Source organism: Ambystoma mexicanum, chromosome 3q, assembly GCF_040938575.1.
Source record: "Ambystoma mexicanum isolate Mex_15411 chromosome 3q, UKY_AmexF1_1, whole genome shotgun sequence".
In the NCBI taxonomy this organism is placed as follows: Eukaryota; Metazoa; Chordata; class Amphibia; order Caudata; family Ambystomatidae; genus Ambystoma; species Ambystoma mexicanum.
This window is the reverse complement of record NC_090926.1, coordinates 577,237,389-577,254,830: the sequence shown is the minus strand read 5'-3', so window position 1 is coordinate 577,254,830 and position 17,442 is coordinate 577,237,389. Positions and strand designations below refer to the sequence as shown.

Below are 17,442 nucleotides of genomic sequence, written 5' to 3'. Positions count from 1 at the left end.
CAGATGCATTCTCTTGGCTCATGCCTGTTCCTTCTTGCAGTGGGGAGAGGAAGCAGCAAGGCGAAACGTGTGGGTGGAGCCAACAATCCACCCCAATGCCTCAAATCCGATTTGCATGCACAGTTCTCATCAAGCAACAGGCTCTCTCAGCATTGGTTATACCCTGTCCAACGCCAGGATTAACGGTTGAACCTGACTCAGACAAAAGAACCCACCTTCAAGCAAGAAAATATTAAAGAATGAAACGCATGGTTACGAGTTTAAAGGAGTCAAAAACTGGGTCCGGTGCTGAAATGCAGTTACTCTTAGCAGTGACAGTTGGAATGAGAAATGCAGTGGCACCTCTGTTGTGAAATAGGGATTTAGCTTCATCACACAGCAGGGGAGTTCAGGCAGGAATGAGATACCATTCCGAGCCACTAAGCTGTTGACTTGAAAGGATATATCCCATCATCTACTTCTCTTAAAAAACAAGTTTGCTCAAGGCTCTACAGATACAGGCACTCTCAATCATTAAAAAAATGTTCTGGATGCAGTCCAGAGCCTTTGTGACTTTGGAATACCCAATAACAGAGGCTGACAGAAGGAGTATGAGCAATATCCCATATTCTGTTCTCATTTCCAATATGTGGAGTACAAAACACTCACGCGAGTACCGAGTCTTAGAAGTGAAAATTGAAATATAAAATCAAGCATGGATATTTGGGCCCCAGTCAAGTGTCACTTGTATGCTGCAGATAACAGGCCCTGAGGGAACCTCAAAAAATAAGAAAAATTCTGCCTGAGAACTTTTTCCAACAGGTCGACGGATAATACAGCAGAGCAGCCCGGGCACCAGAACAGGGCAGGAATCCAAACGTAGCACGCATCTCAAGAAAGGTAGCTTCTGTAATGTATACGGGGGCTCTAGCATTCTCTGTATATACCCCTCTTAAATTGAAAAGATACAGCAAGCGAAACAGTGATGTACAAAAATAAACACCACCTGCCCTTTCAAATTAAATGAACATCTGTATTTTCCATCTAGTTGTTACTGCAACTCAGTCAGAGCTGAGGCACCCCATACTTTTCCTCAACACTTTACTAATTAATCCTCTGACAGTTTCATATTTTCCCTGCATTAACCCCACAGTCCCTTTCATTGCATCTGTCTGTATAAAGTATTACAATCTTAGCAGCTTTCCTGTGTGCCCCTATATTAATCTCAATACACAAAAGCTCATGCAAGGACATACTCCTTTTGGAACAGCCCCTTCTAGCAGATTCGTAACTCCGCTTGCACAGATATTGGCGTGCACCTTAAAGTAACCCCAATCTAGGTTTTGTTCTCATCCATGCTACATATATAACCAGAGAAACATTTTCTTGTGAACCCCTCACATCACAAAGCCCAGAGGGAACTTGACAATAGCAAGGCAAGTGCAGCATACAGCCCAGCTATGTAAAAATAGAATATTGCACATTGAGTACATGCAAACATCCTTCTGTTCACGGAACCCCCGTTTACTCCACCCTTCTTGAGCCCAAGTATACATTACAAAGGCCAAAGAGAAGCAGGTTACACAGTTTAGACTATACTCAAGCAAATAAAAAAAAAACCGGGCCAATAGGGGTGTTCTACTTACTTAGCAAGGGAATGTAAGTGCCTATCCCCCCCCTTCCTGGCAGGGACATCGTGGCATCGCTCCCTAGCGAGACGTCGGCTTGAAAGCTGGAAGCTGATTTAGTTTCCCAAAGGAATAAAATGCAAAAAAAAAGGGTTAAAAAAAAAAAAGGGCGGCAAAAAATAATTTAAAAAAAAACTAAAACACACATCAGTGCAGTGTGGAAGAGGGGCAAGAAACCTCCTACGTCCGGAGAAGAGGAAGCACAGAACAAAAGCAAAGAACAGCCTGGTGCACAGCAAGGGCTCGTACCTGCATATAACTCTGGTCCATACACAGCTCCCATGGCTCCCATCATAGGGCTCAGCTTCCAACCTGTGAAAGAAAGCTGGTCAGTGAGGGGGACAGAGAGAACCAAGGGGAATTCATAGGAGATCCCAGGCATGAACGTTTTGGTGGTGGGGGCTAGGTGTGCCAGTTTAAGGCAGCCAGGCATGCTAGACACCAAAAGGGTCAGGAGAGGAAAAGCTAGGCACCAACTTTTTTTGGTGGGGGTGGGCTTCAGGAATGCTAGAGGTAGAAGACAACGCAGGCATCAGCGGGGTGTTTTTGGGGCAAATAGAAGCCAGGCAAGCGGAGGTGAAGAGAAGCCAAGCAAGGGTGTGAAAAGAAGCCAGGACAGAGGTGTGGGGAAGGGGGGATTTGGGCGTGAAAAAAAGCCTGCTGGGCAAGGGGTGAAGAGAGGCTGAAGAGATTCCAGACAACGGGGGGAGGGGGTGTTTGAGTTTGGAGAGGCAGGCATTTGTGGGGCAGGGTTATGAAGAGACAGCAGACATTGGGCAGGGGGGGGGGGAGCTGGGGTGAGGGGAATGGTGGGAGTGAAGAGGAGCCAGGCATCAGAGGGGCGAAAGTAGGAGGGGAGGGGGGGGCTTAGTCACACAGGCGTGAAAGGAAAAGGAGCCCAACATCAGCAAGGGAGGGAGCCAGGAGCAAGGCTACAGCGGGATCTGGGGGGCAAAGGCAGATAAGCAATGCATAGATGATGGGGGAGAATTGAGGAGAGGCAAGAGTTAAGCTGTGGGGGTGAAGTGGCCAGGAGAGCCACTCGGAGATCAGAAGGCAAGCGTCTGAGTGGAAAGGGGGTCAAGAGACAGGCATCCGATGTATCTTCTGGAGTGGCAGGTGAAACACTACAGTCTTGCATCCGAGGGTCTCCGGTGCAAGAGCCAGAAAGAGGTCTGGGGGAGGAGGGGTAATACTCAGCTAAAGGTTGGGCGTTGACAAGAGTCAGGCATTAGAGGTCTTGGAAGGGAGGTGGTGTTCAAGAGCTACACATCTGCACTTGGGGTATGGACAAGTGTCAGACATCACGGGTGTGAGGGGTGGGGGACAGCCAGAGGGGTCGATGGGTAGTTTGCAAAAACGAGAGAGACAGGGGAGTGGTTTGCAAGTGCCAGACATCAGAAGTTTTGTGTCGCAAGTGTAAGGTATCAAAGGATTCAGGACAGAGGGTAGGGTGAAGTGGGAAACAAGCAAGGCACACAGTACAGCAGGGAGGAGGCAGGCATCACAAGTGGATTGGAGGGAGACTAGAATCATGCATTAGAGGTGGCTGAGTGCAAGAAACCATCCTCCAAGACCCGCCCCCCACCCCCTAACAGCATAAGCCTTACCGTTGGCATATGGTGTCACCATCTTCTTGTTTGTCATCACCCGGGCTGTAGCATTGTTCACCTAGAAGCAGAGGAAGCAGGGTGGAGGGAGGCAATATCACAGGGAAGGGGGTTGGGGGAAGGAGAATACCCAGCATTAGAGAAGAAGTGCGCTCATGCACAGAGCCCAGCGCAAGGCACAAGACCACGTGCTTGGGAACTGTCTACCGACAACATCAGCAAAGCCCGCCTACTCACAACGTGTGCCTGAAAACCAGCAGTGAGCATAAGACTTATGTGCTGAGAAATTCCCAAAATATATAATGCATTTTTAGAGGGTAAAGAGAAAAGCAAGTCGGGCAAAGGGGTGATCAACCACTGTTCTTCCTGTCACTGGGTACTGCAGAGTATCTGCTCAATGGCTGCCTTGAGTAGTTTGGGAAACCAAAAGGAAGACCCTGACCTGGTATATTCCCCAGCGAACCCCCCCCCCCCCAAAGTGGCAAACTACATCCTAGTGGTCAATAGTGCTGTTGAAAGTTGTAATGGGCGATTATGCCAGAAGGGGAGATCTATGTTACTGATGGCACAATATCCACTCAGATAACAGGATCAACTGTCTACCTCGATTACCACCACATATCTCACTTACCTTTGTTTCTGCAAATACCTGGAACTTTGGAGTGGGATTGGAATCTTGGAAGACAACTCAATAGAGAGTTAAAAAATGGAGAAGTACAGCTACAACCTTCACTGCACCCTGGGTGCCCGATCTAGTGGGGAACCATGTGTGTTCTGAGAGAGCTGTAGATACCATATGCAAGAAATCAGACTAAAATGCCAAGATCAGGGCTTTCTGGTTACAGAGGCAGGTCTGTGGGAGGCACACAAGGTCCAGCCCACAAAATGCTGAGCTGAGAGTTGATGAACAGTGGCCTCATCTTGAGAGGACTAGCAGGGAACAGGTCTAAGATTGGTTATTTCTCAGTCACATCCGTCTGCACACTCGCTGCACACATTGCTCGTATATGGTCGCATTTGGAGTCATTAATGCAGATAACAATAGGGTAGGAAACAAGAGCAGGGCTTCTGAGACCACAAATGAACAACATCTTATACCACCCTCAAAGAAACAGCAGAGAAGGGGACAAGTAGGTCAGTGATATTCAACTCTTTTTATGTTTCTTTTGACCCATCATAGCTAAAATGTGCAGAATGGAATGAAGAAAAAGTAATAAGGGAGGAATGCAAAGAGCGAGGTACAAAGGCACAGTAATGGGAAGGATGAAATGAAGGGAAGAGTAGAAGTAGAAAAAATGGAAGGGATGGAAATGGGCAGGAAAAATTAAAGGGATTAAAATTTGAGTGGAAGATGCGAAAAAGGAAAAATAGGTGAGGAATCCAAGAAAAAGGAAATGAGAAGGGCGTAAATACTAGAGGTCAGGGGCTCCCATTCATACCTCTTCCCTTCCCCCACTACTTGAGTTTATGGAAAGACAGACAGGTTTGCTGGTAGGTTGCAGAGATTGCACTGATCTTGTTTCCAGACCCTATGCTACAGCTACTTTAAATTAGAAAAAATAATAATCAAATTATACACATTCCAACCAATTTAACATTTGATAGAAAAGGCCCAAAGGAGTGGGGAGGTGAAAGAGGGGCATGCAGATAAAATAGGGATCAAAGGGCAAACTCAGAAGGGGGCGAGTGGTAGGGAGGTTGGCGAGCTGCATCCCTTAACTGCCACTTAAGCCCAAGAGTGTTATTACAACAGCATTTGGGAACTGAACTCTGGATATTCCTGCCCTGTTCTTCGAATCCCCAAACAAGTGTGCCTATCATGTGGAATCAGCCCTGGAGGTCACGTTGCAGGGTGGATTAAAGAGTTAGTCACTAGAAAAAGGACAGTATTCTGAAATGCTCTGGTAAATTATTAGATTCCAGTGACAGCGGTTTCTAGAAACATCAAAAAGACTAAATTCCAGATTTCCCATTATAGAGCAGATATACTGAAAATGGTTTATGGTTATTTCATCTAAAACCATTGCATCTAATGCCATTCCATCAAAATGTTTCCATCTAATGGATTTTTTTCCTTTTTTTGACCGACTAGGCTTTATCCTATTGCAATTCCGAGTTGTACTGGAATAATGCAAGGCAACAGAGTCCAGGGAAGTCCCCTGTAAAAAATAAAAAGGTAGTCATTGCTCCCCACATTTACCCTGCCTCAGTTCAGCTGCCACTGGTATGCCTGCTAAATAACAGTTCAAATTTCTACTTTTCAATTTCTATTACTTAGTTCAGGTGGCAATGCTTCTTGCTCTTGTCCTCCTTTCTCAATTACATCCCCCACAAAACCTTGGACACCCTCATGAGAAAGTTACAGGCATAACAATTTTGTATCCGATAACATCACTAACATTAATTGAACCAAATGTAATACTCAACCTCTTCACTTTCCTTTCCTAGAATTCTAGTGAAAATAGCTGCCCAATCCAACCAGGTCTGCAGCTGGATAGGATGGTTTCATCAATGCAATATTAGTAGTATACAGTTAGGCTGTTGTGAAATGATTGCAGCAGCATATTCCTTACATAAGGGAGGTGTGCAGGGCAAAGGGAACGATGAAATGGGGGGCCCTCACAAGAAATGGTAAAACACTTAGAAATCCACATAGAATTTCTCATGACTAACCTGTAAACTGTCCATATTATAGACATTAAACTGAAACACTGCATGGGGACACCATTTAAAAGTGGTTCTGTTTTGTTCCAAGTGAAAGCTGAATAGTTTGCTGACAAACTGGATTCACTGGCTTATAAGTGACAAGGCAAGCTGCTCACCAATGTTTTAGAGGAAGGAAGGGTATGGGAAGTGGAGGGTTCCACCAGTCAAACAGTGTGCAAGCTTACAACAAGGTAACAGGCAGGCACTGATCAACATCAGAGAAAGTCAGGAAACGTAAAAACACAAACACAGGAAATAAAAAGAAACGAGCCAAAGGACCAATCAGAGGCATCCAGTCAAGCAAAAGGGAGCCAAATAGCAGCAGTGAGGTGACAAGCAACCAATCATAGCTCGACACCAACAGAAAAGTGCTGGGATTGGGGTAGGTGTTGGGTGGGGAGAAGAGAAAGGCGAGTGGTGAACATCCAAAAAAAAAAAAAAAAGAAAAAGACGGCCCAAGGGGTGCATTATTACAGAATCACAAGTACATCAGTAGAAGACCAGCCAGGCAGGGGTCCCGGACACTCAGGGTGAGGGGTCAACAATCAGGGAAGGGATCCACAGGCCAGATCATGTAAGTAACCAAACTGTGCACAGAGACGGCCAGTCACATCAAGGCAGCCACGGAAAAGAAATGAAAACCCAGTATGCAAGTCACAGAAGACGCACATTTACCATCAGGCAGGAAGCAGGAACCTATCCCATCCCGGGCTTAATGAAGCGGATGGGAGTTCAAGGCTTGCCAGCTCTCCCTCAACTGTTTAGTGAGTCAGCGGTAGTACTAAACACATATAAAGCATGCCCTTTCAGTCACTGTCCCCTTCCTGCTAACCATGCTACTCTACTAAATCTGAATCTGAGTGAACTGTTGTGCTCAAATGATTTAGCAGCAGGGTTTTGCATGAGGATGGTTTAGTGAGGCTCACAGAACAGGAAATTAGAAGGAAAACAAGCTACTGTTCTCCAGAAAGGGTTGTAACCAGAACAAGGCAAGATGGCTAACTGCATTAAAAGCTGATGAGACGGAGGCCGTGAGAGCAGGAGAACACAAGCATTTGTCTAGAGATAAACCTGTGCAAAGGGGAAAGGGACTGTGCAATCAGACATTTACTCTACTATCTAAGACCGGAGATGCAGGGTGTCTAGCAAGTGGGAAAACTCTTCTTTCTGAGCATATAAAAACTAAAGTGAGTAATCTCTCGTGTCTGAACATCTAAAATGTGTCGCCCCAGTGGGAGAGCATTTTTGTTCATGCAGTTCTGTCCAAAATAAGGCTCACCTGCTGTCTGATGATTAAGATTCTAACAGCTGTGCACAGTGAACTCAAATTTGCACTGCGATTATAAAAACATTTGGTCGATCCTAACCTGGGGTAGTACCGCTGCTCCCTGCTAGCTTTCCCTCATCTCCCATAGTTTCCCCTCACATCCCACCAGCCCACCATCCCAAGGTAATTTCACTCTAGTTTCACTTACCGCCAACATGAGAGTTGCTCACCGTGAGCATAACGGTGCGGTAAGTACGACATTCAACAGTTGGACCCTAAGCACTAAAACTGCTGACCCACGAAGAAGGGGGAAAAAAAGAAACAGAAAAGGAAACGAAGAATAAAAATAAAAAAACTATATATATGTAGATAGAAAAAAAAAAGCACAGACATCCCATCTACCCCCAAAAAAGAAGATTTTTTTTCCTCTTTTCCCTGCCCTGTAAAGAGGGACTTTTTTTCTGGAATGGTATAATTGAGAATTAACTGATTTTGGAGTGACAGCAATGTTTATCCCACATCTCTCTCCTTCCAGCAGAAATTCTGTCATTTCCCTTACTTTTTAAGAACCAGAAAAGTGTGCCATGGGTACACCACAAGGAATGGACTTAAGTCAGCTGTTTCCACACCTTACCGTAGCGCTGCTGCCTACAATGGCAGGTGTGCTTGTAGTGGCAATCATGCCTGGACTAATTAGGTATGGGGGTACCAGGCGCTAAGAAGAGTGCAAGCCCTCCTTTGAACACTGAAGTGCCTGAGATTTCAGGGACGTAAAATTAAATAAAATATTTGCAAACCCCATACTAAAGTATACAAAACTAAAACCTAGGTTAAGACAGATTTTATAGGACTGCAAATACAGGAACCAGAAGGTTAAACCTGGACAACTGTTTGTAACAAATTAAAACCAACACACTGTATCTTTGAAATCTCAAACGTCAACAAGTACATCAAGCTCTGGATGTTCCAAAATGACAAACTGCATTACACCTGGAACAGGAGATGTAAACTTCGTCAAAACTAATCCTACAACTTTGGTTTTAGACCGACTAGATAATAGATGTTCGAAATCTTGAACTACGATGAAATCGCTATTAAAATATCAAAACAAAACCAACTGAACTTGTGTTACAAATATCAATTTGAAACCAACATTCAGTCGTAACCACAAATTAAAATAAAGTTTTAAAAAGTGTGTGCTGCAAACCCCAAATAAATACTAAGATAACATCGGTAACGACAGGTGCAAATGTAACCCTAAAACAAGTGTGCTCTGGCCCACAAATGAAAACCAATATTACATTTGGAATTATAGATGTCATTTTCAAACGACATAATCATGAGAAAATGCATTTTAGAAGTCGCAAGCGTAAACTGACACTTACTCCAAATTGGACGTGTATTTCAAATCAAGGACAAAAAGCAAGCTATGCATACATAAATCCCCAACCTTCAACTGAAATGTAAACAATTTCAAAATAAAAAATACAGCAATCATAAAAACCAACACAGGAATGTAAATAGGTATACGGTAAAAACCATCATAATATATGGTGGCCAAATTGCCCAAGTTGTCCCGTGGGCATAAAAAATCCCGCTGTCTGGGAAACCACATCAATCCACCATAGAAACCCCATTCAAATGGAAAAGAGAAACGGAGTAGGAAGGATATACAAATGTCTTCACCCCTGAACCCTTTTGTGTTACAATAATTTCAGAGTAGGGAGTCAGGGTAGGGAATACAAGTAATGGATAAAGGCAGCCTGGCTTACATGTGAACGAGTGTTAAGGGGACAGTCTGGTGGGAAAGAAAACGCAATGAAATTACACAGGTTTACATTTTGCTTTGCTTAGAAATGTGTTATCCCATTGCAAAAAGGAACAGACAGGGGGAACAAACACACACACACACACGCACACTTAAGAATGGGTGCAGGGGGAAATAGGATTTGACTTTGGGGTGTAGGCTAGGAAAGGTGGGGTGTGAAACCAGTGACGGGGGACGGGATAAAACAAAAGAAATCAAATTCTATTTTTTTCTTAAATCAAGAAAAACAAAAAAGAAACATTCAAATAGAAGAAAAATTGTTTGGAGAATTATAAGAACATGCACCTCGATTTTACGGCCCTCAACCACAGTGTTGTGCAATTTTTCTCGCGCCCTGTCAGCGTCCGCACACGTTTCGAAAGTTACGAACCCGAAACCCTGCATGCAGCCAAGGAAGAAAGGGGAGGGGGGGAAAAAGGAGGAAGACATGCTTATCGTTATGTTTGTAATACTGACAAAGAGGGAGGAAATGATAATCAAACCAACCAAAAATAAAAATAAACAAAGCCAGACAAAATCATTTCACAGAGTATAGAGCAAAAATCAGCCAAGAGGCAGCACACAAACTGAAATGGTTGTGAATACCCCTACAGCTCCAACACAGATAACCCTTCCTCCCCCACTGGAAACAAGTGATGAATTAAATGATGACAATCAAATGCAAGAAAAACATGCAAAATGTTTACTGGAAAATGAAATTAGGGGTAGGGAGAGAAGGGGGTGGGGGAGGGGAGAGAAAGATTAAGAAGGCAGGGGACGTTAGAATTTCCTTAGAAACAAACAGGTTAAAATGTTTAACTGTCATTTGGTTATTAAAGTTGACAGGGCAGAGCAGGGGCAAAGTAGCAGCAGTTACTGAGACCAGGATGCAACTGGTATACTAGCACTTTATGGCATCCCCGAGAAGAGCACATAGCCTAGGAGGGAGAACCTTTGGGTGTGCTACCGAGGTAGCTTTGGGGAAGAGAGTCCAAACAACAATACTAGTGACACCTGCTGGTTGAGGAAGAAGAGTGCTGCTGAACGAACATTTGCTGCAAATGGAAAACCAAACACTGCACTTTGTGCTTGATTCTAGGTTATTGGTCTCAAATTGAGGTGAGAGGATCACTAATTTTCCAAACATCATGTCCGGACAACAAGGATCAAGTTACTTACCTCTAACTGTTCTCCAGCATGGTTCTGGCATGGATTCACATCCTCATCAATATTCCCTGTCAGGCCGGGGTTCCTTGGTAAAGAAAAAACTGTTTGTTTTGTTTCTAAACTTTCTTCTATAAACCAAACACTGAGCTCTGGGTCATACTGCCCACAGCCAATGAGTGCCCTCTACCTAAGCCCCTTCTCTGGCAGCCATCTTCTGATTTGGTAGCAGGTAAAGTGGCAGTAGGATCAAGAGACAAGCCTGGGAAAAGCAGGTGGAAGGGTTTGCATGTGAATACATGCCAGACCCATGCTGGAGAACAACAGTTACAGGAAAGTAACTTGTTCCTTCTCCCGCATGGGGTTGGCATGGATTTGCATGCTCATGAATAAAGAACAGTAGTACATACTTACACAACCACTTGAGGTGGCAAGGCTCAACAGACGCAATCTCTTACCTCCTCACCAGACTCCCCTTCAAGCAACAGGTTGCGCAGCACTGATTGGCCGACTCTGGACTCCTCCCTGGAATCCCTGCCGACGCAGCAGAATTTCGTGAAGGTGTGCGTCTACCTCCACGTAGCAAGCCCTGCAAATGTCCAGCAGGGGCACACCAGTCAGGAATGCCGGCATCACAGTGACGGCTCTGGTAGAATGGGCTCTCGAACGGCCATGCAGCATTCGGTTTGCCAACCGGTGACGAGGAGTGATGCAGCCGGAGAGCCACCTGGAAATGGAAGCCTTGGATAGGGCCTTCCCATGGCTCACAGGACCAAAGTTCACAAAAAGCTGAGAAGTTTTCTGGAAACTCTTCGTGTGGGCCACATAAAACTTCAGCGCTCAGGCCACATCCAGAGAATGCCGAGTTCTCGTTGACGAGTCGGAAAAAACACAGGTAACACGAAGGGCTCATGCAATTCCGACGGAACCTTGGGTATGGACGGGTGCGTCCGCAGCACCACCCCTCGTCTCGTGGAAAGTCAAGTAAGGGCGCTTGCAGGACAGTGCCTGGATCTCACCCACTTGTCCTGCAGAAGTGATGGCTACAAGGAAAGCAGTCTTCCACGACAAACTTAAGCAAAGCTGAGTGCATAGGTTTGAATGGAGGCCCAATGAGCCTAGTCAGCACCATGTTGAGTTCCCACGCCGAGGCTGGAACTTTCACAGGCGGGAACAAGCGAAACAGTTCCTTGATGAACTCTTGGACTAGACGGTGCAACCACAGTGAAGCCTGTCCCGGTGACCTGGTATAGCGCGAGATAGCTGCCCGATGTACCTTAATGGATGCATGCACAAGCCCAGATTTAGCAATGACAATAAATAAGGAAGTACTTGAGGGGCTGTGACCCTCAGAGGATTGATCTTCTGCGACTGGCACAAAGTTGCAAAATGCTTCCATTTGTGTCCGTAGCACTTCAAAGTCTACGACGCCGTGGCGAGTACCTCCCTGCAGTATGCCGGAAGCTCTTGACCACCAAACTCTAATGCTGCAGAAGCCAGGCCTTCAGGTTCAGCGATCCTGGTTCATGCTGCAGAATTGTGGCTCCTTCCCTGGGGAGATCAGCGACCACTGGAAGCTTGACTGGAGGGGCCACTGACATGCTGAAAAGGTACGGGTACCAGATCTGCCTCGGCCATGCTAGTGCCAAGAGGATCATCCTGCACCGGTACAGTCCGAGTTGACTAATGACTCGAAGTAGTAGTGGCAACGCGTATAGAAACAGGCCTTCCCAAACGAAGGAGAATGCGTCCCCCCATGCTCCCCGGCTGTGGGAAACCTGCTGCCAAACCTCTCGTAATTGGTATTCGTCGCCGACGCAAACCGATAGATCTGGAGACTGCCCCATTTGAGGAAAAGGTTGTCCACTTGATCCTGCCGAAGCTCCCACTCGTGGCAAGTGCACAGCTCCCTGCTGAGAGAGTCAGCAACTGTTTTCTTTACTGCTGCAGGTGAAACGGAATGAAGAATGTCCCCTGGGTGATGGCCCAGTGCCACAAGTCCTGCGCCTCTTTGGAGAGCGCTGGGTATCTGGCGCCCCCGTACCTCTGGATGTAAAACATTGTGGTGGTATTGCCTGTGAAGACCCTCACCACTTTGCCCTTGAGGGATGGCAGAAACGAGCTGAAGGCCCAAAACACTGCCCGTAGTTCCAGTTCATTGATGTGTAGAGTCTTCTCTTCAGGCAGTCATAGGACTCTGGCGTGAAGACGTCCAGTGTGGGCTATCCATCCTTGCAGGGAAGCGTCCATTGTGACGGTCTCCTGGACAAAGCATTACTTACCATAATAGCATTTCTGATGGTTGTATCTGCTTAGTTTCACATGCTGTCCATAGTCCGACATCCAGTGGTCACTGCGGAGTATTGCATTTTGTTTTTCGTAGTCGAAAAGGGGGCGTCGACAAGGCGTGTCTGAAACACAATCCCTATAGTGACGTGCAGTGTGCCCACAATCCCTCACGCGTCAAGGTCCCTCCGTTTTTCTGCCCTGAGGGAGCCTATTAGATGTGAGTGAGTACAGAAAAGAGATATAGAAGTAAGTCTATGTTCCTTCCATCCGAGCGGGGAGGAAGGGTGGGCGCATGTGAACCTAAGCATATACAACCATCAGAAATGCTTACGGTAAGTATTGCATTGTCTTCTGATGTTTGTTAATCTGCTTAGAATCACATGCTGTGCATAGACTAGCGAGCAGTACCCGGAGTTGGAGGTGGGTTGTGAGAAGGAACAGTAGAGAAAAGATGTCTTAATACTGCTTGTCCCACCTGGGAATCAGATCTAGAGTGGGCATCTAGGCAGTAGTGTTTTGTAAAGGCATGAACAGAACTCCAGGTTGCCGCTTTGCAAATGGACTCCAGAGGGACATTTGCAATGAAAGCTATGGAAGCCCCGGTGCCTCGAGTGGAGTGTGCTCTTGGCTTGAAGGGTAGTTCTCTCTTAGCAAGAGTCTAACAGAGAGAGATGCATTGTACAATCCATCTAGAAATGGTGGATTTTGAAACTGCATCTCCTCTTCCTGCTGCCACCGAGTCAAAGAACTGATTAGTCTTTCTCAGTGGTCTAGTTCTTTCCATATAAAACATCACTGCTCTGCGAACATCCAGTGTATGCAGGCTCTTCTCACCTAAGTTTGAAGGATTTTGAAAGAACGTTGGTAGTTCTATTCTCCTTTTAGTAGCAGTAGTTCCACTTCTTGAAGAATGGCGAGGTGTTCCGATGACAGGCGCCGTCCCCTTGGGGGTCTGTACTTGGGGGACCGACTGAATTCTATACAGTACCTGTGGGCTATAGGTTGACAATACCCATCGGTCTGGTGTTATTCCCTCCCATGCTGGTAAGAAAGATGTTAACTAGCCCCCGACCGGTGATGCATGGGAGGATCCTCGGGCATTTGGTGTTGGTAGCCAGGGAACCTCTGGGAGTGGGGCCCCCGACCTCTGCCCTTGCCACGGCGCTGTCCTCTTCGCATGTACTGGCCACTGGTTCTCTGAGTAGAGGACCAGTTGCCTGAAGTGTACTGTTGTTGTTGCTGCTGTTGGCGTTGCCTACGAAAAAAGCGTCTGTTGCCAAATCCTCGCTTATTGGGAGGCCTTGAGATTTGGTCTAATGTCTTGAGAGTGTCAAACTCTTTCTTTGCAGGCTCCAGTGCGTTGTCCACTGCCTTCCCAAAGAGGTTAGACTCCTCTATTGGTTTGTTAATGAGTGACACCTGTGTTTCTGGCTCAAAACCGGAATTGCGGAACCAGATATGACGCCCTATACTAAGGAACGGCCAGCCGTTTCTGCAGCATCAAGAGTGTTTTTAATGATGCTCTGGTTAACCAGAGTTCCTTCTGTTACTGTGGCCAATAAGCGAGTTCTTAAGGGCTCAGGAACTATCGAGGTCTTGCCGTAATTTTCCCCATTGGGCATCAGCATAACTTGCCAGTAGTGTATTATTATTGGCAATCCTGGTTGAAAAAGCTGCCGAGGCTGTAATTCTCTTACCCAGGGCATAGAGCTTTTTTCCTTCCTTGTCTGGGGGTGCTTCGCTGGTTGACAGTGGAACCCCCACTCTTTTCCTTGTGGTAGTTACCACCAAGCAGTCTCGAATTGAGTGACCCCTAATGTATAATGGGTCTGACAGAGGGAGTAAACGATTTTTCAATTCTGGGATTGACTCCTCTTACCAGTACAGGTGTGGACAGTGATTGAGTAATTCGTCTCTTAATTGAGGCGAGGAGGGGAATGGTTTGGCTAGTAGGAGGTTTTTCTTTAATGATCTTTTCCACAAAATCAGTATCAGGGGTAATTTTGCCAGTCTCGATCTCGAAATGCGCTGCAGCCTTTCGAAGTAGCGCATTGAAGGTGGGTTGATCATCTATTGGTGATGGATTCCTGACCGGTGTGGTCTGAGGAGAGGGAAGGTTTAGGATATCAGGGTCTGTAGACTCGGTTGGTGACTGCCAGGGCTGTGAGCCACCTTCATCTAGGTCTTCCTCGAAGCCCCCCCACCCATGTCGGTGTTTTCCCCAAAAGCTTCTTCTGTTCGTATGTTTTGTTGGTCTTCACTATTTAAGAACTCATCTTCCTGGAAGGGAGGGTCTTCCTCAGTGAGGTCATAAGTATTCATGACTTCTTGGAGGGGGTTAAATCTAGGATATTTAGCCCTAGGGTCCTCCTGAAGCGCCTCCCTTGGTCTCTTTTTTTCAGGAGTGGACATAAATCTGTCCAGCTTGTCCATGCATGACTGGAATCTCTCAACAGTCCAGTATGGTAAACCAGAACAGTCTGGAGGCGAAAAAGGAGGTCCCTCTGCCTCTATCCATCTAGGTCTGTCCCATAACATCGCGGGTAAGGTCCCTTCGCCTTCTGAGAAACCTTCTCGCAGGCTAGGGCCTTCTTTCGACAGCGGGAGATATCCCTGCCTTCCTTCTGGCATCCTCAGCGCTTCCCTGGCCTTGTGATCGGTTTTCGGCGTGTCACTCGCCGTCCGTTTCTGGCCGTCCTTGGAAACTATACGCGCCAAGCTCTAGACAATTAGTATCTCCGTCGAGGGTTCGTCTGGCATCGTGCTGGGAGGTGCAGAGTCTTTTTCGGCGACGATGGCGCTCTTACGAGGCGCTTCGCCTGATGTTTTGGTGGTAGCGCCATTGTCTGTAGGTAGCCCAGTCGCTAGTCGCGGCTGCGGTGGCGGCGAGGGCTTGCGACCCTTACGGTCGGCGGAGGTCGCCGGAAGGCCTGGCTTCTCCGTTGGCGCTAGGGCTGTCTTAGTCTTCGACGTGCGGTGGGTTGTGTGCTTGTGTTGTCTGTGTTCGTCCGTGTCGCCGGGTTGTTCATCCCCATATGTAGGCCGTGAGCTGAGCTTGTCGGGGCAGGGGACAGACGAATAGCGGGAACGCCCCCTAGATGGGTGTACGACCTCTGACGCGGAGATCGGTTTATCACTATCCTCGTCACACTCAGCAGCAGGTGAGGAATCAGACCTAGACAGTGTAGGCTGCCCACCTCTTGACCCTGCAGTCCTTTAAAGTCTTAGGCTTAAGAAGCTTACAGGCCGCACAGCCGTCCCCTTTGTGGTCGAGGGGCAAGCAACTGTTACACCATTTGTGCTAGTCTTTCCAAGTGAATTTGCCCTTGCAAATCAGGCAAAATCTAAAGGGAGTCCTCTCCATAGCTGAGGATACAGTTAAACGTGACAGCGACTCCGAAGGAAAGGGAGGGTAAAGAGAAAGGCATTCTCAGAAAGAACAAGAAATGTCCCACGACCCCACTCTCCCTACCGTCTTAGGCCGGCGAGGCCAGGGCACCTGTTCGGCAGGGCCGAAGGACCTCCTCCGTCGAAGTCACCGTCGTAGAGTTCTTATTCGGCGGTGAAACAGTTTCCCAGCTACGACGTCGAAGGAGGGTTCTAATGTATAATCTTAAATTACGACCAAAGGGTCGAGTAAATGTTCTTGCAATTTCTCTCGAGGAGCTCCGCGTAAAGGCGACCAATATTTGGGCAGAAAAAAATCAATCTGAGGGACCTTGACGTGTGAGGGATTGTGGGTACACTGCACGTCACTATAGGGATAGTGTTTCAGACACGCCTTGTCGACGTCCCCCTTTTGACTACGAAAAACAAAATGCAATACTTTGCAGTGACCACTGGATGTCGGACTATGCACAGCATGTGATTCTAAGCAGATTATCAAACATCTAAGCAGATTAACAAACACTTTTTTCCAGTGATGATATATACGGCGACCATATATGGGATACATTACTCACCGTAATCGTATTTCTGATGCTTGTATCTGCTTAGATTCACATGCTGTGCATAGGCCGACATCTAGTGGAAGCTGTGGAGTATTACAGTTTGTTTTTCGAAACTCAAAAATTGGGCGTCGACACAGGGCGTGCCAGTAATACTATCCCTAGTGTGACGTCCACTGTACCCATGGTCCCTCACGCGTCTAGGACCCTCAGATTGTATTTTTTCTGACATGGAGTAGCGTGAGTACAGATGATCTAAGCAGATAGAAGATAGATAAGACTACAAGCATCCATGCTCCTTCTCTCAGAGGGGAGGAAGGGTGGGTCGCATGTGAATCGAAGTAGATACAAGCATCAGAAATACGATTACGGTGAGTAATGTATCCCTTCTGAGGCTTGTGGAATCTGCTTAGATCACATGCAGTGTTAGAAGGAGGTGGGATTTGAGAAGGGTCATGAGCAAATAAATTTCTTAGAACCGTTTGTCCCACTTGAGTACCTGTCTTGGAATGGGTGTCAATGCAGTAGTGCTGAGTAAAAGTGTGAATAGAGCTCCAAGTAGCTGCTTTGCAAATGGTGTCAAGGGGAACATTTGCAATGAAAGCCAGAGTGGCCCCAATGCCTCTTGTCGAGTGGGTTCTGGGCGTAAAAGGCAAAGTTTTGTCAGAAAGAGAGTAATATAACTGGATACAGTTGACAATCCACTTGGAGATAGCACCCTTAGAGATCTCCCTCTTTGCCTGTGGCTACAGATACAAACAGTTGATCTGTTTTCCTAAGCGGTCTGGTCTTGTTTACGTAGTAAAGGACCACCCTACGCACATCTAGGGTGTGTAGTTTAACCTCCGCCGAGCTTTGTGGATTTTGGAAGAAAGCCATAAGCTCGATGGACTGGTTTACATGGAATTTAGAAATAAACTTAGGTGAGAACCTAGGGTGTGTCCGTAAAACTAGCTTATCCTTATGAATAGTAAAGAAAGGATCC

The 17,442-nt window shown here is 46.6% G+C and overlaps 1 protein-coding gene across 13 annotated transcripts in view; it reads right to left on the bottom strand.

Annotated features, from left to right (window-relative positions):
* The window catches only part of RBFOX2 (RNA binding fox-1 homolog 2), a 1,085,372-nt gene that overhangs the window by 191,595 nt on the left and 876,335 nt on the right, over positions 1–17,442 (bottom strand). For 7 of the 13 annotated variants that reach the window (XM_069654359.1, XM_069654356.1, XM_069654358.1 and 4 more), the window contains 4 exons: positions 9,364–9,456; positions 3,278–3,338; positions 1,917–1,979; positions 1,626–1,718 (listed from right to left, as the gene is read on the bottom strand). In XM_069654359.1, the coding sequence (XP_069510460.1) occupies positions 1,626–1,718; positions 1,917–1,979; positions 3,278–3,338; positions 9,364–9,456 (310 nt within the window). The remainder of the gene's footprint in view (positions 1–1,625; positions 1,719–1,916; positions 1,980–3,277; positions 3,339–9,363; positions 9,457–17,442) is intronic. The other 6 variants (XM_069654361.1, XM_069654364.1, XM_069654360.1 and 3 more) reach the window with 3 other exon arrangements.